The 25,051-nt window shown below is 39.7% G+C and overlaps 1 protein-coding gene across 1 annotated transcript in view; it reads right to left on the reverse strand.

Annotated features, from left to right (window-relative positions):
• EPRS1 (glutamyl-prolyl-tRNA synthetase 1) overlaps positions 1-24,843 on the reverse strand; it is a 42,872-nt gene extending 18,029 nt beyond the window's left edge. Inside the window, exons 1-16 of the mRNA XM_079763362.1 lie at positions 24,664-24,843; positions 22,482-22,566; positions 21,552-21,651; positions 20,599-20,755; positions 19,159-19,298; positions 18,618-18,712; positions 15,022-15,148; positions 14,127-14,319; positions 12,622-12,793; positions 10,860-11,093; positions 10,145-10,229; positions 9,653-9,712; positions 5,425-5,535; positions 2,904-3,040; positions 1,890-2,097; positions 1,119-1,231 (exon numbers count right to left, since the gene is read on the reverse strand). Coding sequence (XP_079619488.1) covers positions 1,119-1,231; positions 1,890-2,097; positions 2,904-3,040; positions 5,425-5,535; positions 9,653-9,712; positions 10,145-10,229; positions 10,860-11,093; positions 12,622-12,793; positions 14,127-14,319; positions 15,022-15,148; positions 18,618-18,712; positions 19,159-19,298; positions 20,599-20,755; positions 21,552-21,651; positions 22,482-22,566; positions 24,664-24,709 — 2,063 coding nt within the window. The 5' untranslated portion in view covers positions 24,710-24,843. The remainder of the gene's footprint in view (positions 1-1,118; positions 1,232-1,889; positions 2,098-2,903; positions 3,041-5,424; positions 5,536-9,652; positions 9,713-10,144; positions 10,230-10,859; positions 11,094-12,621; positions 12,794-14,126; positions 14,320-15,021; positions 15,149-18,617; positions 18,713-19,158; positions 19,299-20,598; positions 20,756-21,551; positions 21,652-22,481; positions 22,567-24,663) is intronic.
• Between the last annotated feature and the right edge of the window lie 208 nt (positions 24,844-25,051).

Raw genomic sequence — 25,051 nt, forward strand, 5'->3', positions numbered from 1 at the left:
CAGTCCCCCATTCTTCTAGACCCTGACAACCACTAATTTGCATAGTTTTTATGGACTTGTCTATTCAGGACACTTCATATAAATATGTGGTGTGTTTTGATCAGCTTCTTTTACTTAGCATAAGCTTACAAGGGTCATGAACGTTTTAGCGTAAGTCAGTACGCATTTCATTCTTTTTTATGGCTACATAATATTCTCTTGCACAAACAAACCACCTTCTGCTTATCCATTCATCAGCTGATGAACATTTGGGTTGTTTGCACCTTCTGGCTATTATGAATAATGGTGCTATGAGTATAAGTTTCTGTGTGAACACATTATTTTTCTGAAGTATATACTTGGGAGTAGAACTGCTGGGTAAAATAGTAAGTCTATGTTTTAAACTTTTGGAAGAACTGCCACACTGTTTTCCAAAGTGACTGCATCACTTCACATTTCCACCGGGAACGTAAGAAGGTTCCAATTTCTCCACATCCTCAACACTTGCTATTGCCTGTCTTTCCGGTTGTAGCCATCCTAGTGGGTCTGGAGCACATCTCACGGGGACCTTGATCTGCACTCCCTAACAACTAATGATGCTCAGCAGCTTGTGTGTGCATACGGGCCATTTGTGTATCTGCTTTGGAGAAATTTTTTCTTTATACTTGGACTACATGAAGATAAATTATAAGATGGTTTAGTTTTAGAAATCAATTTGTGAATATTATGCTGTTTCAAAGATATCACTAAATGCCGAAACCGGTTTGGCTCAGTGGATAGAGCGTCGGCCTTTGGACTCAAGGGTCCCTGGTTCGATTCCGGTCAAGGGCATGTACCTTGGTTGCGGGCACATCCCCAGTAGGGGGTGTGCAAGAGGCAGCTGATTGATGTTTCTCTCTCATCGATGTTTCTAACTCTCTATCCCTCTCTCTTCCTCTCTGTAAAAAATCAATAAAATATATATTTAAAAAAAAAAAAAAAGATATCACTAAAGTCTGAAATAGTAAATACAGAAGAACAAATCAAACTGAAGAGAGCATTACCAGGTACAACATTTTCGTGAAGTTCAATTTTTAAAGTATGACTTACTATAAGAGCGTTAAGCATTTTCATTTACTTGTTCAGCTACATTTGTTTACCTCACAGGTTCATAAGGCTGATCACATATGAAGAACCCTCTTCTCTGGAGCTGTATAATGTCCCCTTTTTTCAAATCCTTAAGGCAGGGGTCCCCGAGCATCAGCTCTTCATGCTGTAAAGGTGATATAAGACGAAAAGACATTCTCAAAATCAGAGCACTAAATGCAACAGTTTTTCCAAGAGCTGGAATATTCCTATTTTACACAGATGTTAAAAACTTTACTACTTAAGCACACATAATAGAACAGAGAAGTATTAAAATAAATAACAATTACATTTATTGTAATTTTTGCAGTTAACATTTATAAACAGACTAGCTTCAGAAAACCTTTAAGCTAACTTGCTTGGTGTCCCTGCAGGTATAAAAAAGTTTCCCACCATAAATATGAACGATGCACAACAGAATGAAAAGCATTTAAGGAGCAGGGCTCTAGAGCGAGGATGCCTAGGTTTGAATCCCAGCTCTACCATTTACTGTCTGCCTCATATATAAAGATACAACTCATATACAACTAATGATGCTCAGCAGCTTGTGTGTGCATACGGGCCATTAGTAAGGCATATGATAGTAAGGCATACACTTAACCTCACTGTGCCTTACTATCATCTGTAAAATGTAAACATTACTCTTTCACATCTTCTTATTTTAATAAAATTCTACAAAACTCTTCCATTGTATTTGAGGAACCAAATACTTAAAACTAATTTTAAAAATTGTAAAGAGAAGATTACGGAGCAGGGAAAGATGAAGTACAGTTTCTTTTAGTTACCTTACTGTTCTTGTTGACATACTGCTTGAAGTCCTCGTCTTTTCCCAGCACTGGCTTCGTGATCAAGTGCTCGTACGTAACACAGATCGCTGGGATGGGAAGAGCATGCGCTGTCTCTGCAAGCCAGGTGATCTTAGTGGTTTTCTTGTAGTCTTTGTTCTCCAAATTCAATTTGGCATCAAGAGATACAATTTTTCCATTTGCGTTTCTAGGTATAAGATTGAAAGTGTTTTTTAAACATAAACCCTAACTGCTATAACAGAATCTGTAACAAACGGATCAGGAATTTTCTTTGTAAAAATTTCAAACCAAACACTTATTTGAGTTTTTCCTATGTGCCAGGCATATACCGGTTATAAATAAAATATAATTCCTGCTATCAAGATACTAAGAATCCACTGGACAACAGACCCACATACATCTGGTGAAGACCATGAACATATTTACAAACTTTAAAGTCAGCCATACTAAGCATTTAAAAAATTCTAAAATAATATATTTTAAAACATTTAGCAATTACTTAAAATCATATGCAATGACTGGGCAATTAAGATGTCGGAGTGTACATAAATTAATCTTCGCATATTTTATTCCATTTATGTAATCTTAAAATTATAAGTATAGCACACTATAACCACTATAAAGTTCAGACTCATCATTAAACAATTCATTTTAAAGCTGATTTCTGTATAAAGAATATGTTAAACTCTGTCCAAAGAATCCCTCCACCAGGCAACTATAAAATGAGAATCAGATGATCAACAGGGACATTAAAACTATTTTTACATCTAGATGAAATAAATTTCAGCATCATGAGCAAAAGCTATCCTGATACCCTCTTAGTAAACTGGAACATATATGGAAAAAACATTACCAAGAATTTGCAGTACTTATGCCTGGGTAAATTTACCACTCAGCCACATGAATATATCTGAACCATGTAATTTTTAATAAGTGAATACACATAGCACACTTTTACTCCATATTTACTTGAAGACAAACGAAGGTTCTTACTTGTGTATTTTGGTGATGTTGATGTTGCCCCAGTTTATAAATGTCACCATCTCCCCCTCTGACAACGTCTCCGCATCAGCACCTTCGATGAAAACTCTGGGGCTGTACCACACGGGCTTCAAGCCCACGTCAGGATTCTGATGAATAAAGACAAGTGTTGGTTAAAACGACAACTTGTTGAACCGTGTGGAAATGTACATATTCCTCCATTTTATTCTTTCACCAAGTTATCTGTGCTAGCAGGAATCCCAGCCCTGTGACCTGGGTCAGTCAACTGACCACTGATGCCATGGAGTTAGATGAGGTGGCCTGCCCGAGATTACATCCAACCTAAAGCATTGTTTTCAGAGCTGGAACAGAAGTAGTTGTCACTAAGTGTCCTTGACCAGAATCTGCTTTGCTATCCTCAGAACCTCACTGCTTTTCCAGGAAAGGAGAAAATAAAGTCATTCCTGACCTCTGCTACAGATTATAGGACAGATATCACACCTTAGCAGGAAATTAGGGACCTTTGTGTGTTAGAAGACAAATTTTAAAGACAGAACTGTATATGTATAGATCAGTGGTCGGCAAACTGCGGCGCCGCAGTTTGCCGCTCTGTTGACTAATGAGTTTGCCGACCACTGGGATAGGGGCTTAATCACAAGGAACAGCAACAGCTTGTAATTATTGGAATCGAGAGTCTAAGTCAGTGGTCGGCAAACTCATTAGTCAACAGAGCGGCAATGTGGCTCACAAGCCGCAGTTTGCCGACCACTGGCTATAGATAAATTTTCTGCCTTTTCAGTATATATTACATGAAGAAGGTAAAGAGATTTGGGGAATAAGAAGAGTATGATACTTGTTAAATTTCAGGTTTTGTTTCAGAAAATTCAAAAGGAAAAAAAAAAGTATGGCCCTGGCTGGTTTGGCTCAGTGGATAGAGCGTCGGCCTGTGGACTGAAGGGTCCCAGGTTCGATTCCAGTCAAGGGCACATGCCCAGGTTGTGGGCTCAATCCCCAGTTGGGGGCGTGCAGGAGGCAGCCAATCAATGATTCTCTCTCACTGATGTTTCCATCTCTCTCTCCCTTCTTCTCTGAAATCAATAAAAAAAAAAAAAATGAAGATCTTTTGAAATAAATGTTAGATAGCATGTGTTTAATAATTGTTCAATAATTGGACCAATGCATCTGAGAAAAACCAGTATGTTTTAACAACTTATATTATGCTGGGGTCAGAATAGAATACTGGTAGGCTAAACATAGAACCCTATCGCTTCTCGGCCTTTTGGCTAAGATCAAGTGTAGTAAACATAGAACCCTTTGTGAGGGAAATGATGACAATGAAAATTTCACAGATCAAACTGAGTAATCCACTCATCATATAAAGTACATTTCCCTATCAATTAATTCTTGTTTAATAATAAGCACTAACGTCACTCAGGCTATCTGACTACAACAGTCACTTTAACAAGTAAGCCCCTCACCATTTACATTTTAAAACATTCAGTGAACTTCACATTTAAGCTAACTGTAGTGTGTGATATATGATATATCATATGGCACTGTTCACCTAGCTGAATAATCAGATTCAAGATAAAGGCAAAGCCAAATCAACCAAGCCCTCTCCCCCTCTTTGCCCCAAATCTTATTAGGGTTCCCCTTAAAATAACTCAAATATTTAAAATTAAAAAAACAGCTAATGCCACACACAGAAAGGCAATCACTTAAGGCTACAGCCTAGAATATTTATAGCTCTTCATAATGCATAGCACCATATGTGTGAGTGAATCTAGGAGCATAATACGGTAATGAGTAAGGTCATGAGTCTATCAGTCTGCTGGTGTATGACGGGGTCTATGAACATAACCTTCACTGTATAATGAGGGTATTTACAGACCACTCACAAAGCTGGAATAAAAGGACCTACTTTTGCTTCAAGACAACCCAGGAAGTCATGACCATCCAAGATGACAAGCATAGCTTGACTACAAGGAGCTCCCTGCTACCCGTATTTAAGACTTACATTCTGAATTTAGACAGATAACACTTTCACTTTACTGATGTTTTCTAAAACAGAGCAAAGAGCAGTGTGATAAACTCTGGGTACAAGTTGTGACTTAATATTACTAGGTCCAATGTTCTGGCTTAAAGACAAAGGTAAGAGTTAGTGAATAACCTAGTTAAGAGAGAATGCACCTCAGCTTCCACATGAAGAAAAGAACGTGAACTCTGATACCTCATCTTTCAAAAGGCCTCCAAGAAGAGATGCATTCTTATTATACACGGATATGCTCTCTCTACAGAATAAATCAGGCACCAACTGAGTGTAAGTGCTGTGTGATGTGCTGTAGATTTTACTAGGATAAATTTCTTCAGCAAGAAATCCCCAGTCTTTTCTCCAATTAGTACCTCATCCTGATAAATAATGCTGGATAGCAATGATCCCCAAGCCACGCTCTGGCCACCAAAGCACATTCTCCCTTTTATTTACTATCCTGCCCCTTTTCTTAGACAGAGCGGCACTGAGTGTGCAGGTGACCTTGGGGTGCTTGGCCACTTCTTTCATCTCCTCCTGAGCGTCAGGGACGTGCACTGGGACCACCTCTTTCTTCAGTAATGCGACGTAGCGTGGCGCCACTGGGTCAATGACCTGCAACAAAGGTGCCCTCATGTGAGAACATGCAGATATTCCTTTACATTTCATCCACAGCACAGGCACACTAACTGGCTTCCTTTGTTACTGCATTTACTAATTTCTTTATTCATCAACTAACTCTAGCATTTTGACTGTCGAGTAGAAAAGAGGAACAATCGTAAATAAAGGCTATAGGAAGGACCGAGACCGCCTTTCCAAGAATGAGGACTGACAGGTGGAAAGAAACCAAATGTTTAAAGCATAATAGTATTCTGAAAATAATTTCTTACTTTTATTATTTTTAAATGATTTTTAGAGGGAGAGAAACATCAACCCACTACCTCCTGCACGCCCCTACTGGGGATCGAGCCAGCATCCTGGACATGTGCCCTGACTTGGAATCAGACCCGAAACCTTTCTGTGCACAGGAGAAAGCCCAACCAACTGAGCCACACCGGCCAGGGATAAAAATAATTTTTAACTCTGCAATTAGAAGATAAGGAAGATTATCCCGTGGGATTATATATTAATCCTACAGGTAGATATGATCTTCAATTCTGTATTGTTGGAAAAGTCCATTTTGAAGGAATATAAATATGTGTCTTAGTATAATTTTCTATAATCCGATTTAGGTAATGCATCACCATCAAAAGCAGAATAGCATTAGGTCACTATAATAAGGCAATTCTGTAGGTTAAAAATATAAACAAAATATGTCTACGTATCTGCATGCTCTATATACAGGGACCACTGTATTCCCAGTCCTAGCAAGGGCCTGGCACATACAGGGAATCAATAAATATTTGCAGATTAACTGAATGACTTGTCCTCGTCACTGTGTTCTAACCTACTCTCCCTCCAACACAGCAGGAGCATGGCCTTTGGGTCCGATGTACTTTTCTCACTTCACTGCTCAAGTTAAAATTTTCCATGATGACCAATCACAAAAGCAGTGTTTAAAACACCAAATGAAGCACATGGAAGAAAAATGTAGGTAGAAGCAAATGTATCTAAAAGGAATAGAAATTATTTCTTCCCATTTGAAGGATGCAGGAAATAGTGGCTATGACTGCTTTATTTTTTACTCATTTTTTTGTTCGTTTTTTTGTTTTGCTTTAAAAGTATTCTGAAAACATGACATTGTGGAAACTGAATAAACTCAGAGAAGAAACCATTCTCAGAGGGTCACTCACAAAACTAGGAAAAGCTAGTTAATTTCCCTTGTCTGCTTCTCCTTCCCCCGTACCAACTCAGCACCAGCCTCTCTAGGTTGACAGCTTCAGCTTCGCCTTCCTGGAGACTTACAGGTCATTCTTCCTAGTTAAGGGTTCTTATATGATCAAAGATTTTAACTTGTGACCACTTGGTTCCGTGTTTAAGACAGTGAGATACAATTGTTTTAAAGCTAAAACCAACCGGAGAAACTTCTGTCTCCTGCAGCTGTTTTCTCAACTGACGAAGAGCAGAAGGCTCTCACACTAACGAGCTATAATCACCCTTTAGACTTTGGCTAGCACAGATTTTTCAGGCCATTTAAGCATAAAAGACTATGATTCTAAGGATCTGAAGTGTGGAAATCTATTTTTTTTTAAATATGTTTTTATTGATTTTGAAAGAGAGAGGAAGGGAAACGGATAGAGAGATAGAAAGATGGATGAGAGAGAAATATCTCGATTGGCTGCCTCCTGCACACCTCCTACTGGGGATCGAGCCAACTCAGGCATGTGCCCTGACCGGGAATCGAACTAGTGACCTCTCAGTGCATGTATTGATGATGTTCAACCACTGAGCAACACGGGCTGGGCAAGCCCAACGCATACTCTTAAGGCCTCCAATCACTCTTTTAGTCTCCCATGTTAAACTTGAGCAGATAACCAGTGCTAACCAGACATCTGAAAAAATGCCTTTAATATCAACGAAAAACCAAAATAAATAACCTGGAAGAAACAAATGCTCTAAGTAAAAAAATATTAGCCCTAGCTGGTATGGCTCAGTGGATAGAGTGTCGGCCTGCAGACTAAAGGGTCCCGGGTTAAATTCTGGTCAAGGGCACAAGCCCAGGTTGCGGACTCAATCCCCAATAGGGGGCGTGCAGGAGGCAATGATTCTCTCTCATCATTGATGTTTCTATTGATGTTTCTATAAATAAATAAATAAATATTATAACCATGAAGGGGGAAGTTATTTTGAAAATTCAGAAGAGAAATCTTGGAACTATGACAATATAATGAACAACTCAACGAAAGGATGATTGAATAGATCTCCCGGAAAGTAGAGTCAAATGGAGAGATAGAAAATAGAATCAGAGGACCAGTCCAGGAGGCCCAGCATTTGCTCAAGAAGAGTTCCAGAGAGAAGAAAACTTACTAGAGGGGGGGGGGGGGGGGGAAAGAAGGAAGGGAAGAATGAATTCAAGAATATTTCCCAAAACTGAAGGAATAAGTTTACAGACTGGAAGCCCTATATTCTTCCCATGGACATGGATGAAAACAGACCCAAACCACAGCACATCATCATGAAATTTCAAAGCGAACACATAGGCCACAGACAAGGTCTCAAAAACCTTCATCCCAGGCCCCCTTCTCAGGGAGCTACTGAGGTAAAAGAGAAGGAAGATCCACGAAGCAGACGCTCCACCAACGAACAAAAGCAAAGGGAACTGCAGGGAGAGGAGGAAGCCTGATGGGGGTAGGGAGCAGGCCCAGCAGCTCCGAGGCTGGGGAGAGATGTCTCCAGGTGGAACCTGAAGCTGAAGGGTACCTGAGGCATGCAAACACTTTGGTAGGAAAGTTAGACAATTTATGCAGAATCTGAGACAGAAGTAGAGCACTCAACAAACACGGGAAGGCGGGGGACACACTACGACCAAAACAATCAGCTACAAGAACACCAACAAAGTTATGAGAAAAAGAAAGAGACCTCCTCTTGCATGGTGGGAAGTCAATTGATGAGGCCCAGAACTAAAAAGTCAAGAAGGAGCAACAGACATCATTTAGAGAAACGGGCAATAAATACCAAAAGAGTTATTGAAGGAGCTGAAAGTGATTTGTGCAGGGACAGAAAATGGAAGGAAGACAGAGGAATATTTAGAACTATATGACTATAGTGAAATGCATGTCATATATTAGAACAAAGTATACATCTGTAACTTTATTAAAACTTAAAACCTTTAAAATTTGGACTATTAATAAAAAGTACATCAATGTTAACTTTGCCTATAAATTCTACTTTATTTATTATTAGTAACTGCAGCAACAGAAAGAACCAATTAATCACTCCTTTATGGATCAAAAAACTGACTAAACACAAAAGACTAAATAAAATAAATTCAAGACACATGCAAGACAAGCAGCTACTTCTTGAGGCCAGGCATCAGCAAATCAAGCAGCAACACGAAAGAGTTTACAGAACACAATCACAGAAACCACAGTCTAAAACACAGCACTTCAATGATTTGCCTTATTATAGTGTCCAAGCATCTGCTTCCAATTAGTCTTATTAAGAGTGTCAATATGCAGTATTCCTCATTTGAGTTCTTTTAAGAAACGCTTTTTTAAAAGCTAGATTGAGTAAGACACAGGAATCATAGTTAATACAACTCAATGGAATCTGTAACTTTAAAACTCTGTTCTCTCAGGTCACAAGGGAACAGTGGAAGAGTCAAATCTTCCCTTGGCCACATTTTTTAAAACTAGGAATAGTGCATTTTCAATGGGTTTGTATAAACAAGTCTTACATAAATGTGATTGTGCTTCAAAGCTGTACAACAGCTCAGGTTATAAGATATGCTAGAAGCTCTGTGCTAAGTAAGGCGAATAAAAGCATTAATACCTTCTTACAGAGAGTTCGCAGCTTGAAAGCAGAAAAATGAATGCAGAGTGTTCATAAACGATTTAAGGAAAAACCGTTACTGTTCCCCATCACTCCAAGTTTGCTTGCTTGAATCACTGTTTGGTACAGTTAATAGGCTTAACGCTCTTTACATGTTTAAAAAAGGAAAACATTCCATTTTCCTGTAAGTCTGCAAAAATGATAATATTCTTCACAAAACTGTCTCTACCATGAGATGCTAATGAATTCTACAGGTAGGAGTTAGGCATGAGAAAAGAGGCTTAAGAGTCAGAACATTTACCTTTTTGTTAAATGCCCAAATTTTGTCCCATTCCATGTTCACAACTGAACGCGAGGAACCCTAGAAAAACAGTAATAAAATGACTTAAAGGACAAGAAGTAATTAAAATATTCCCTTTAACTTTAGTTGTGCATGTTAGAAAAAACAAGCCCAATAACTGCTTGCAAGTTTATTTCCATTGGAATATAAACTTATTATGTACAAGCTAATCTGGTACCTTCAATAGGTAGAGTCAACAGTCACATACTGCACTGGGTAAAAATACTCCAGCTGCCTTTGTCCAACCCCAGCTTAGGAGTTTAGGACATTCTCAGTTTCCCATTCTCAGAGTATAAACAGTACTAAACAGCCTCTTTTTAAAAAAAACATTCTGCCCTTGCATTATAAGGAACAAAGAAGGAATAGAAAGAATAGAAATAGTAAATACCAAGGAGGTATTAAGAGACACTTGAAAATCCAAGCAGACAATCTGGGAAAGGAACCATCACTCACCTGAGCAGCAATAAACTGTTTCAGTCCTTCAACTGTCATCCCTCTTCTCAGCACACCACGAACCGTGGGAAATCTGGGGTCATCCCTGGGAAACAGACATTTTTCAGTATCAGTGAGATTTTTTTTAATGTGTAGATGCAGAGAGTACAAAATACCTTAACGAGTAATACTACATTCAGCTTGTTAAATATTTGGACTGAGAGGTGGTTGTAGTAATTGGGTAGATCACAACCCAGAGCCCACGTGCATGGAAGAGGAAAGCTGCTCACCAGTCAACTACTGGAAACAGTACAAGTACATTTGAAGAAAGACACAGGGTGACACCTTCAACTACAGAAAATCCGGGCATTAAACAGTAGGTGCTTTTTACTTCACAAACATTCAAGGTCCCTGCTGTACATACGACCAGGAGACCAGGTCTCTGAAGGACCAGACTCACAAGTACTTTGCTATGAAACGCTGAGATCTCCAGGGGATGTACCCCCATGTGCTTTTCATTCCCACGCACCATGGCCCACAAAGTGCTCTATGTTTGTGGCATTGAAACAAAGGGGAAGGGGGACCTGATGCACTGGAGCAAACAAAGACAAGGACAGAAACCCTACAGGCCTCGCATTCCACCTCCTCCCAGCCCTCCCAGCCCTCCCAGCAGTTAAAAAGTCGCTGAGATACCACGCCCTGGCTTCCCCCCCATTCAAGGCAACAGTAAACATACCATCCATCCACCAGTCCTTCGTTTACAAACCACGTGAGTTTTCTCTTGGACAGCACTGTGTTGTTGAGATTCAGCCGACTGTATTCCCAAATGTACGGTTTTCTTATGCCTAAGGCTTCAATAATCCAATAAAACTGCTCATCTCGGTCATGGTATTCTGTTGTTCTCAAGGCATGGGTAACCCCTTCGATGCTGTCCACTATAGGGCAGGCAAAATCGTATGTTGGATAAACACTAGGGAAAAAGGGAATATTTAACAAATCAACAAGAAGCATTTTAGCCTTTCTGTCATAGATTAGGTATTACAAGCAGCAATACTAATTTAAAACATAATCTTTACAAGTTAGGAAGCTCTTAAAACCCAACATATTTTATGACTATTAATAATCAAAGTATATCAAAACATTATTAGATTTTGAGAATAATGAATTGGTTACCCAACTCAATATTCAAACAAAAAAGCAAATTTGCAATTTAACCCTTTGCACTCACTTGCTTTTTTCTCGATTCCTTTATTCTACTCGGGATTTAATTTTTTAAATACCCCAGATTTTACAAAGAGCGGCAGTAGAATAAAAAACTGGAGTTTCTTTTCATACAAACTTATTTATTTGGATTTTTTTATATTTCAAATTATTGATACATTCAATACAATTCGACATACGAGCTGCTACCGATGCTAACTGTATTGAGTCACACTAGACATCCGATTGCAAAAGGTTAATAGACAATCGGGTATTAGCACAGCCAACTGTACAACCATATTTCTGTAATGACCAATGTACATCATGGTAGGAAGCAAGATATAATCATTTGGAGGGAATTTAGCTTTTCAATATCTTATTAATCTCACACTCAAGTAAACTAAATTACTTTTGTAATAACTGCATTCAAGAAGAGATAAGAGGGAAAAAAATTAGGTAAATTAAAATTCCATTTAAGATTGAATACACCTAAAATAAATTTCGGCCTAAAAAAATGTACACAGCACATACGCAGTTTTAATTTGAATTTTAAAAAACATATTACTGCGTTAAGGCTCCTAATTTTTAAGATACAGCTTCTTGAAGATGCTCCTGCATTAGGCTTCGCAATTATTTGATACTGAAAATGTGGATGCAAACTCACTTTTCCAAGTGTGTTCCAAGCATCTGCTTAGTAAAACAAGGAGCCACACATCAACACTGCCCAAGTTTACATAAAGTCACACTAACTAACCAGGTAATCATTGTATTCAACAATCTCTTCAAGTTATAAGTCAGTATGAGTATGCAGTAGGCTTCTTCAAAGTATAAGAAAATATATCCTATGATTACTTTATGAAGTAAACTAATGAAGGAGGAACTTTTGAAAGAAAAAATTCTATTAACCTGAAAACCCACACAGAAAACTAATAGAAACTAAAAACACATGATCCTTTCTTTTACTGTTCCTATTTCTGTAAATTTTCAATTCCATCACATTTATGAATGAATTTATGCCTAGCATCTTCATCTAAAGAGAAATAAAAAATAGATACCACAGTGTATCTAATCAATACATTACAAAGCAACTGCAGGCAGCCTCGAGGACTTTTATAGATACAAGGCATCTTAGAAATAATGTGGAACCTTAACTGGTGTTTTCCCAAGAGGCTGCCTGCTTTACACAAGCCCAGTTCATCCGCGATGAACAAAGATCAGGAATCATAACTATTCTCTTCTCTATCGACTCTGAGTTTACAGGGAGAAACAGAGCAGAGCCTGGCAGGCGATCACCTTACTTGTATCGATTTCCAGTCCTCGGGTGAGGCTGAATTTTGCAGCGGTACAGTGTCGGGTCCCTCATGCACCCATTGTTACTGTTCATGTCAATTTTTGCTCGCAAACAACAGGACTGACCAAACGGACTTCCTTTTTTCATTTCTTCCCACATTTGCAGATTCTTCTCAACAGCTATAAAATGAGAGTTATATTAGTTTATCTAGCATATTACTAATCGAGTTGAATTCAAATTTAAGAGTCCTGTAATTTTATATAAGTGTTCATGCTCTGGTTTTATATTATCAGCAATTTAAAAGTACGATAATAGTTCCAATATCTGGTACCAAAAGTAAATGCACAGGTGTTTTTTTTTAGAAAATGCCCTCTATAAACATCTTTTAGAAGTCAAACATTCTACGTGTAGCACTGATGAAGGCTAGGACAAGAAGCATGAGGCCTGGAGGTTTCTCTCATCCGCATTTCCCATCATGACCCAACAGGCCGGCCCCCCTCCAATGAACCCTGTGCCTTTGAAGTGGAAGCACTGTTCCATTGCCACCTATTGCCCAGGGACAGCCCGGTCTGGCCCGGTCCATGGGGCCCATCTGGAGACCAGGCGTGGGCTGAGAGCCTGAGCCTGGGGACTCCCTGAAAATCCGTCATTCCAGTGGGAAGCAGGACACCCTTGGATCCAAGAAAATGAGATGACAGAAAACAGATAGCGATACAAGTTTAACCCTAGAAAAAGAATGCTACATCCCAAGTGACTATGGTCTTACCTATGTCAGAATAGCGAAATCTTTTGGATAAAAAGACCCGTTAAACAATGATTCTCTGGGGAAACTACTGAAATACGGTGGACACGTGACCTGCTCCCAAAGGTCTAAAAGTCCAGTTGGTAACTGAGAAAAGCTTCAAAAGAAAAAAGACTTCTATAACTTTTTGATAAAAGACCTCTATAACTATTTGACTTTACTTCCCAAATGTGACATTCAAGATTTAACTATAATAGTGTGGAAGTTCTGGCAACATAATTACAGAATGAATATAGGCCAATTCTGAAGCCCGAGGACAAGTAATAAGAAAGATGTGCCTATTTGTCAAGTGCTATTTCCGAGATTTAGCGCAACACCAAGATTATATATTATGTTCACATTTACCCACATGCTGAAAGGTTTAAGGCATGAATAATATTATCACCCAACACTTTACAAAGGCTAAGCATTTCAACTGAGGAAAATACAGAAATGCCACAGAAGGAATCACTCAAATAGAATGAATGAAGTGCACAAGGCTGCACGTAGTACGTGAGATGCAAAGGGCACGCGTACCTCACGCGCAGTTGTGATTCTTCCAAAATAAGATAAAGATGACAGAGAAAGCAAAAAGATTGGTGAGAGATGAACTAATGCATGAATCATGTTCCCAAATGTGTTTCAAAACAGCGTCTTTCACAGAAAAGAAACCACGTTCTACTAAAGGCGCAAAGCACAAGGACATCAATCAAACACTGACTGTGCCTTACAGTTGTTTCTGTGTTTGGATTCTGTCCTCTGCTCTCGCTCAGCTTTCATCCGCTCGGCAGGAGTATCATCCACATAAGCCTTCCCTTCCTGAATTAGCTTCTCGGCGTATTTCATTATAGTTTCAAAATGATCCGAAGTGTACGTAAACTGATCTGGTTCGATATGCAACATCGCAACATCTTCCAGGATAACCTGCAACGGGAACCCCAAATCACCATCAGTTTATCGTGCACATTTCCTTGTGTCTTTTCATTCCTTGATACTGTATTTGGGCAAAATGTAATAACACACCATCAGTCTTATTTAGCCTGAAAATGGTTGTGGAAGTTGTATTAGGTCGGAAAAGAAAAAGAGACTCATTCTACTAACTTCTGAACGGTCAGCTGAGAAAGTGGCCTCCTGATGGAGCTTTCCATTTACTCTGGAAAAGCTGGTTATTACAAAAGGCCGTTCTGACAATTACGTGCCCTCTCTGCACACCTTGCAGTGCTTCTGGATAAAAATGATATGAGAGGTGAGGAGACCTTCCCATTCCCTGATACAGAGTCGGTGTGTGTTTCAGCCATAAACTTAAAATTTTATGACAGAAAGGAAACCTGCCTCTAGTTACCCATTCATTTAAGAAATTGGTACTTACAGGAAAAGGGGAGTACTTAGGTAAATTCTACAACAATCGAGAAAGAACAAATAAATGGAAGGTTTTGGTATCGGAGCTCAGGTCTTAGGTCTGAGACAGAATACACAGATGAAGGAAAAAAGCGTCTATGAGAACAAACTTAATTTAGTGTCAGGAATTAAGTTTCTATTTAACTCACGTACCATGAAGGTATCAGGTCACCGTCTAATTTGAAATTAACTTTTCTGACAAAGGGTTATCACTACACCTTTAATTACCTTCTCAAAATCTTCCTTTTCTTTTTCAGGATTTGTGTCATCGAATCTCATGATCAGTTTCCCTTTAAAGTTAACCTGGTAGTGCTGGTTGAGAAGAGCAGCTTTGGCATGCCCAATGTGTAAGTAACTAAAACAAAAACATTTCACAGAGACACTCATTAACACGTCTTGACTGAAGACTTACACTTAACCTTTCTGAGGAGATGAGAACTAAACAAAACTGCTTCTAGCTGGTATTCCAGCCGCATTTTCTTTTCGAACACAAGGTACTGGGATAGGAACTCTGACCTTGACAGGAAGAAAAACAGACTACCACATTTACCTTAAGAAATCATTTCATATGTAAAAGCTCACCAAGTTCTTTACAAAAGGACTCTCACTAAGGGTCTCGTCCAGTACTAAGGTCTCACTCCGTAAACCACAGTCTATGCAAACATGACTGCTCCTAAGGGCAGCTGACAATTATAAGATATAAAATAAACAGAGGCAATGTTGATAATGGCACACACATCAACACCCTCCTCTACCAATGAAGTGAGTGAAAAGAAATACCTCCACTATTGCTGTTGAAAACATAATTTATCTGCCAGCAAACAAGGTATGAAGCATGGAACTTTAATCGGCTCTCACTCCTTTTTACTAGTTTCAATTGATAAAGGTAGCTGCAGTCACATTGTTCTACAGTCACCTACTGTCACACACACCTCTGATCTTGGTTAATATCAACAAGGAAGAAAAAAATACAGAACTCTGTATGTCCCTATATCATTTTTAAAATCAACCCTTCTTAGAAATTCATATAACATTCTAAATCAATGATTCCATTTTAAGAGTTTATATGCACAGGTTAAAGTAGACAAGTACAATGCAATACATTTAGGGTTATTCAAAACTTTCTGCATAAAATAAAGGGCTGTAAACGGTATCCCAGATGATATTCTAGAACAGAAAAAGAACACTAGGAAAAAACTGATAAAATTTAAAAAAGATATGGAGTTTAGAAGATAATAACGTATCAATACTGGCTCATTAGTTGTGGCAAAGGTACAACAGTGATGTAAGGCATTAACATTAGGGAAAAACTATGTACAGTGTGTAAGGGAACTTTTTGTACTTTTTTTGCAACATTCCTGTAAATTTAGAACTATTCTAAAATAAAAAATTCATTAAAAATAAAATAGAGAACTGAGTTTCAAGAAACAAACAGAAATACTGTGTTCAGTTCTCACTGAAAGCATTAAACCCATAACATGTTACTCCCCCCCATTGTTAAGGAAAAAAAGATTAATAATCACTGACTACTTGCTTCTGGCAGTTAATGTGTTAGGCAATACACACAGAGATTAATTTAGGAGAAGTGATAAAATCAAACCATTATCGTAAACTCTAAGGTATTTCTGACTCTGAAATAATGTGTGCAGTTCTAACAATTCAAATCTCAAGAAAGCTACCAGGACTGTAAAACATTCATTCCCAAGAGACAACCTGTATTAGAATAGCTGAAGAAAATACGATTCATGCTGTGTTAGTACTGATGCTGGATTGGGCTCCTGCCACACGTGACAGACACAGGCATATAATTTTAAGTCATAGGGACTCTAGAGCCAGACAGTGCAGGTTTGAGCTGGCCAAGTTACTAAAACATCGTATGAATCAGCCTCGGAAAGCATTTGTAAAATGGAGATACTAGCAGTGCCTTTCTCACAGGCTTATTAGGATTAAATAAGTTACTATATGTAAAGTGCTCAGTAGCATTTGCACAAAAAAGGTATATATCATGTCTGCTAAGAATAAGAATAAAGGGCGAGAGTCAAGCCTTCTGGCCTTGCATGCAAGACCAAAAAGTGATTAAAAAATAATTAAAGAATTCTTTAGCAATATAAGAATATATGATAAAAAACATGGACAACCTAAACATTGATTTATATTCCCAAATCCAAAACCTGTATTCAGATAAGACCATGCTCTGACACTGACATAATTTAGAACAAATGAGGAACTCGTTACTCCAAGTGACAGAAAATATAAAAAGATTCAAAAAGGACAAATGTTCAAATGGCATCGCTATAAACAACTACTGCTAAGAAAGTGGGTTTTATCAAATCACAGAAGTCACTACCCAACAGGACAGCCATGACCTCTCACCCCAGGGACACAGGAGCAGAAAACGGGGCAGGCTCCGTGGGAATTAAACCATGTAAGATAGGTAATGATGACTGATTCCATCCAGTCGACTACCAATCAATCACTTAATGATTTAGTCTGTGAATTTTCCAGAATCATTATTTCTCTTTCATCTCCTCTACCCACCCATTATTTCACCACCTAAATCAGCAAACTTAGAAAAGCAGACAGAAAACGGGCAATTCTAAAACTGGCTTTGCCGTTAATGGCACTTGTGAAATAGTTTGTGAAGAACTAGCTACACTAATAAAAGAGAAACATGCAAATTGACCATCCCTCCGATACGCCCGCCAGCCAATCAAAGCAAGTACACAAATTAACCCAGCAAAGATGGCAGTTAATTTGCATACACAGGCATGGAGCAAAGACTGAAGACAGCATAGAAGGAAGCCAAGCGCTGCAGAAGGGAGGGAAGCTGCGGAGAAGCAAGCAGAGCGGCGGAGATGGGAGGGAAGCAAGTGGGGTGGCGGAGACAGGAGCGAAGTTCCCTTTTCTGCTTCACTCCGGCCACAGGAAGCCCTATTCTTGCAGGAATCTTCCTGCAACAGGACTCTAGTTAAGAATAAATGGCTAAAAAACTGTGTATCTGCCACTTTCTATTGTCTACACATCCCATTAGCCACATATTGGGAAGAATTTGGCTATACAATACAAAACCTGAAATTAAATAAAATGCTTTGGGGAAAAATAATCATCTCATTTATAAAATGTGTATAATACCTTCCTAATGGCTAAGCTCCGTGGCTAACTGCTTTAACAAGAGGCACTGAATCATATTAGTATCAGTGAAGGGCTCCGTTACAAAGCTTGTCTCCTGTGCTCCCAGAGGCTGACAGGTGTGCGAAAGCCGAGACTCCCCCAGGCTTGGGGATGCTGGGCAAGGCCCGAAGCAGCTCCAGGCGGCTGACCTCCAGCCACAACAGTCTTTTTCCCAATGAGCTAGCGACCTCTTATTATCGTCTGTGGGCGCCAAGAGTGAAAAGGATGGAGAAACCCGTTAATAATTTTTAGGACCCCCCCCCCTTCCTTTATTTGGGGAAAAAGTAACTGAAAAGAATTCTACCATAACTTCTACTACTAATGACACAAATATAAGTCTTTATTAAATGAAAACCTAAAAATCTCAAAATGTAAGTAAAACTTAAGCCTTTCTACTTATGGAGATTTTTCTATCATAATTAAAATTCTGGCTGGGGTAAAACACAAACACTGTTTCTCTCCTGGAATTAATAAACTTAAAACTATAAATTTAATACATTAACTGTCAATAATTTAAAAAGGATTAAAATACTTAAAATTTTAACTCCCACAATTAAAATTTTTTATTCTATATTAACCTATTCATGTTAAAAAATACTGTAGAACTATCTAAAGATTTTCCACTATTATAATTTTAAGTTTTATTTTCTTACCCACTAGCCTCTGGAGGAAATCTGACAGTAACCTTTCCCATCTCAGCACCTGGAAGCTCAACAAACTTCCCAACATCTGGCTTTTTCTGAGGTGCCTGAAAACAAACAACAAAAGAGTTATATGGTTAAATGTTTAGGAATATATTAATTCAACATATTAAACCCTTCCCACGCCCCCCCACACCCCAAAATGACAAGAATGCTCTGCAGAAGCCCAGCACCCGATGGTCAGTGGTTCAAAAACCAAAGAGGAGATTTGGGAGGAAGAAAAGATGGTATACCTAAAAGTAACTTGGAGTTTGGAATTCCTGAGGGACACATGCTAGATGATCATCATTGTTTAGACCTAGAATTATGTAGATGGTGGCTATATGTAGTTAACCAGCTGCAGAGGCAAGCAAGACTTACAATGGCAGATTCATCCAAGACGACCTTTTTTATTCATGAAAAGAAATGAACTAAGACTAGGAAGAACTTTCTTTTCCGATCTGGGGTCTCTGACAGCAAAGACGTCAGCATTGTACAAGTGAAACAGGCTTACCCCTTTAGCTTTGGTGGCTGAGACATTCCACTTGGTACCCACTGACTGGAAGGCCTGCTGGGCTTCGAGAAAGCCAAACCAGCGCTTTACATGAACCGGAGCGCTGTTCTGCTGCAGCTGCTCCTGCCAGGCCACGTTTCCTGTCAGCAAACATAGTTTTAACATCACTCAGTAAGTCTGCAACTTCAAGAGCAAAGCTCTAGTCGGGGTTAATTTAAGGAAAGGAGACGGCTCAGAGCTGTGCTTCTATAATGAATGAAATCAGGGTATACACTGAATTGTTTTCCAAAACTTTATATACTTTACAGAATTCACAGAAGTTCATTAAGAATACCTTTCAGGCCCTGACCAGTTTTGCTTGGTGGTTAGAGCATCAGCCCATGGAATGAAGGGTCAGAGGTTCGATTCTGGTCAAGGTCATGAACTGTCCGTGCGTGTGCGGGAGGCAATCTGTCTGTCTCTCTCTCCCTCCCCCCACTTTCCTAACAGAAAAATGTTTTCAATTCAAGTCACTGAAATCAATAGTAAACCGTGCCCTCACCACTGCCTCACGCCCACTGTAAGGCCATTGCTACATTTCAGCATTAAGGAAAAGCTTTAAGGAAGTCAACTAGAGATCAAAATAAAAATTAAGATCAAGAAGCAGCTCATTCCTTCAGATATAATATTAAAAACAGGTACTGAAGGAAATGTATTTAACTTTAACATCACAAAGTTACATCCTTAAGATATCTTTCTTTCATAAACATTAAGTCAAAAATCAATATACACAAAAATGTCATGACAAACCTATCAATGAAAAGGTCTAACTAGAAAAGGCCTTCAGTTTATGTTGGTTATTGTAACAACAATTTAATTTGGAGAAAAGTTTAAGCCACAAAAATGAATAGAAAATATTTTTAAAACCCCACATAACCCAAATCCAAAGAATAATAAAATACAATGGCATATTTCCTTCAGGTTTGTTTTTACAGAAAGTAAATTAACAAAATTCAGGTCCCCTTTGTACCGCTCCTCAATCCTATATCCTTACCTGTTGCAAACTAGTCCCATGAGAAACAGACAGCTCCAGCTCACCCCCTCACTCACACTCCTACTGAGCAATTAGACAACAGTGCTTGGAGCACAGTAATGGCTGAGAAAGGAGAGGTCTAACATAAATGGGATGAGGGCATCTTTAGCAGGAACAAGGCCAACTCCAGAGGCAAGAGTGCATCTGAGATGGTGAGAGAGATGACCCCCAGGGGCACAGATATGGAAACCCTGTAACTGGACAGGGATAAAATAGCTGGGGTGGTAATTTCTTTGTAAGAAAGTCCTAAGTGTCTGCCGATAAGACAGATAAATGGATGTTTATTCAAATACAGAGAAGCACGTGTACTTCTTATCCAGCAAAACATTAATTAAAACACAACCTTCTTCAAGGAGAATTATTGATACCTTTCAGGGTGGCCCAAACACATAAATCAGCTAAGCTCAAGGAGTTTCCAACCAAGTATGTCCTCAGAGACAGGCAATGATTGAGCTCATTGATGGCAGAAGGGAACAAATTACATGAAGACAATTTGGTGGCACTAAACTCCAACCAGTGATCAATCTGTGAACATAAAAGAAATGCATCTTGGAATTTAGGTTTTAATAAAAAACAAACAAACAACCTCAGTTAGAACCATGCCTTTCTTTTAAGTGACAGAATTTACCATTATGTGGATTTAATTCTAATTGCATGGGATCAAAATTGGCGTTTACAAACACGTTTTGTGGTTATTTTTCTATGTTATTTTTTTCTGCAGGACATTAAGGGGCACTTTCAGGGAAGAAAAAGAAAAAGATAGAACTGGCAGCAGAAAAGAATAACCAACTGATTGGACCCAATAGGTGGTAGCTAGACGAAACAGAGTCATCCACTTGCAGGGTTTAAAAGTAAACACTTGGAAACTATTCTTTGTATTCTAAATTTTATAATAATTAGAATAGTAACAGCTGTAATTAATAAGGTATATACTTAGAAAGGAAAATGGGGTCCAACCTACGTGTGTGACCGTGGGAAAACTTAACTTGAACTTTTCTAGGCCTGATGCCTCATCTGTAAAGTAAGGGAATTGCATAAAATGATCGACATGGTCACACCCAGCTACGAAATTCTAGGAATCTAGGAAGAGGAAAAAAGCACTCAATGACCCAACTATGGGATTAAATGTTCCAAGTTAGGAGCGAAGTTTTTTTCTGAAAATAAAAATGGGCTCAGAATTCCTTAACTTGGTCTATAACTAACACTCTGTCAATAGCCTTAAATAGAAGGAGGGTACATAAGCCAGTGGTAAAATGAAGTTCTCAAAAGAGCAGAAGCATAAATCAAAACCAATCACACCAGGAAAATGTTCATTCCGCACCTCAGTGTGTTCCATCAGGTTAGAGCCGTAGAGCCTGGCCGTCATTGCCACTCTAGCCAAGTATCGAAGAATGGAATTAATGTCCGTGAAGACCACATTTCTAGAACATAAGCATGAGACAAAATATTACGGGCTCTAGCAAATTAGTAAGACTCATGAGACTTATGAAGAAATATAAAGATAGAAATCTCCCATTTACCAGGTATTTTCTACTACAGCCAAAAAATGTAATTTGTTCTTTACTCCATTTCTATCAAATTCCAATTTGTTCTGAAATGTTCAGCTGAATCCAACAACTGACTCCATAGTAGATTATCTATATGATGCATCCTCCTCCTATTAGTTTCTATGTGTCTATCCAGTGGTGCAAATATGAAAATATAATTGGAATATTGAGAATAACTGGTTTAAAATAAATCAAAGTAACAAAGTCAAGGATAGATTCTCAGAGAGAAGCTAGTTCTATCAACTTCCAGGTAAAGATAGAAGATCAAACCCCATCAAAATTGTTTTTAAGAAGTATTTTAAAAGATCCAAAACCATAAAGAAAAAAAGATGAGAAGAGACAATAAAATAATTCTTACTAAATTTATTTCCTATTACCATTGACTTTAAATTCTTATAATTCCCCATCAGAATAAATTATAATGGAATTTTAAATCCTTATAGATACTTTCAACAATGATTTTTTTAATTAAAAAAATAAAATCTACATATATATAAATATATATATCTTTCTGTATATTTTTACTTTCTTTCAAACAGATTATAAATATAAGTCTCTAAACAGAGTTCTTTTAGAATGAAGAAAAGCATTCTTCTTTCTAGGGACCATCTACCAATTAGCAAGTAAAACAAGCTACAACATCTAATCCTGAGTGTTTTTAAAATGCTGTTGAGTACTGAAAACAAAGATATAAAAGTACTTACTCAGACACACGAAGAATATTCTCTTTCCCTTCTTCCACAAAAATGCTGACGTTGTCTTTCACATGTTCTACTGCCAGCAAAGCACCTAAAAATAACAAGAGGGAAAGATTTCTCTTCATAAATACTCTAGTATTTAAAACCTGAATCATAAAGCAATAAAGATGACTTAACACACCAATATTAAGTCTCGAAAAGGATAATCTTTTTTCCTAGGAGTCTATAAACAGAAAGTACTAATCTTCTGGTTTTGGAGAAAAAAACAAATCAGAAACCATTCCCTGGCACAGTCCAACTGCTTTCAAAGATGCTCAGCTTCCAGTTAGGGACTCTGCAATTAATCTTTCCCTCCTTCAGGAGGGAAGAAAAAATTGGAATAGTGCTTTATAGAAAGCTATTGTTAATGATATTTGAGTGATTACCATGTGGTAGGCACTGTGCTTAATGTTTTACAGACTTTAAAATTTTTAATCTTTGTAGTAACCTTAAGAAATAGACACCTTTTATCTCCATTTTACAGGAGAGGAAACTGAGGCTTGAAGGAGTTCTAGCCCAAAGTCCTTGGCCAAATATGTGGCTGTTGGTATTTGAATGCAGGTCTAAAGCAGTCCAGAATTCAAAATCTAAAACACGGTGTCATCTGCCTCTCAACACATACGAAAGTTTACTAAATTGATTCATTAATCCTTTGTCCCTTAGATCTGGCAACCAACCCCATGTGGAAGATAGCACTCCTCCTTCCTCAAGGAAACCGTGGGGGCAGCCAAACCAGGGACTTGCCATGCTCCCACCATGAGCAAGTGGCGACCAGGAATGGACTCAGGTCTCCAGGAACCAACGTCTTTGCTCTCAACCGTGAGACCACACTGCCTAGTGCTTTTCAGCTTGGGAATCAAACCCATTTCTTTCAAAGTGCATTGATCTGTGTGAGGTTAGCCCATAATTACTGGAACCAACATGCTAAAACAATAGCATTTTAAAAAAGAATGTTTAAAATGGCTTTTCAATTGTAGTTTATGTTACAGTCCACTCAGACCACCACCAAAGTTGAAAATGTAATGCATACTTCATTAGCCCTTTGTGGCCAACTGTATCCAAAGATCTGGCCAGGCCGGCATGACTCAATGGTTGAGCGTGGACCTAGGAACCAGGAGGTCACGGTTATGTTCCGGGTCAGGGCATATGCAGGCTCATCCCCAGTGGGAGATGTGCAGGAGGCAGCCAATCAATGCTTCTCTCTCATCATTGATGTTTCTGTTTCTATCTCTCTCTCTCTCCCTCTCCCTTCCTCTCTGAAATGAATGAAGATCTGGGCTTCTTAAACATTAGCAAAGTGCCCATTTGTCTATACTATCTATAGGCATTAACACATATGAGATCAAGAAACTAAATTATTTTGTGCAACTTTCCCAAAGTAATTAAAGCAGAAATTCTAAGCTCTCTCTCCACAAAAATGCAATTCCAGACTGAACTTAAGGCGTATCAGGAAGATGACAGCTCCTGACATTTCCTCCATCTACAGGGCGAGGAGCCAAGCAACCCCGCCAGCCCGCAGGGTGCTGGGGTGCTCCAGTCATGAGCCCGTCACCTCCAATTAAAAAATAAATACAACCTCCGTCGAATCTGTAAATGCTGCTGTGATCGTCCGCCCCGGTCCCTTTGAACCCAACGAAAAGTAAAGAAAAGTCAAAGCCAGTGGATTGAAGAGCTTTTCAGGAGGAAGCGAGGGAAGGAGAGATGATAGAGAGACTCATGGGGGGAAAAGTCTAAAAACGGTGGGGGAGGGAGGGAGGGAAGAATGGGGTTTGAAGTTTTGAAATGTTATTCCTACGAGCAGCTCTCGGTTCTCCGGGGACAACCACTTCAAAGAGGGAGGGAGTCGGCTGGAAGTGGTCCCCCGGACCGAGAGAAGGTCCCGGGCTGAGCCCAGCGTCGCCCTCCGCGCCCGAGAGAACGGGCTTCAGGAGCGGGTCCACCCGCCGAGGCAGAGGCGAGGGGCGCGGAGCCGACTCGGAGCTCAGGGGTGTGGGGGTGTGGGGATGTGGGGGTGTGGGGGGAGGTGTGTGGGGGGAGGCCTGGCCTCCGGGACCAGGATCGCCACTGCGCAGCCCGGCGCCGCGACCTTCCCGCCCCGCACCCTCCCCGGCTGATGCAACCCGCCCCGGCCGGGGCCTCGGGCCCTTACCCAGAGGAGGGTCCCCTGAATTCACGGTCAGACACAGCGTCGCCATCGCCGTGGGTCTGCGGGTCCACCTGTTACTGCGCCTGCCTGGCTGCCGAATCCACTCCGGACAGACGCGCCGACGGGGAGAAGCCGCAAGGTGTGCGCACGCCTGACGCAGCCGCAGCTCTCGCCCCGCCCCTGCGCCGTGGCCGCCGCGTCCTGGCGCACACTGCTTACGTCATCGCCGCGCGCCCTCTGCGTCCCACAACCCGTCCCCTCCCCCCTCGCCCCGCCCCCCCCCCCCCCCCCCGCATCTAGGGACCCCGGGGCCTACGTGGCCTTCCTGGTTGCCATGGGAAAGACGCTGCAGCCGCGGCATTTACGACATTCCGTAAAGCAAGGAAAGCAG

This window comes from Cnephaeus nilssonii, assembly GCF_951640355.1.
Source record: "Cnephaeus nilssonii genome assembly, chromosome: 23".
NCBI classification, from domain to species: Eukaryota; Metazoa; Chordata; class Mammalia; order Chiroptera; family Vespertilionidae; genus Cnephaeus; species Cnephaeus nilssonii.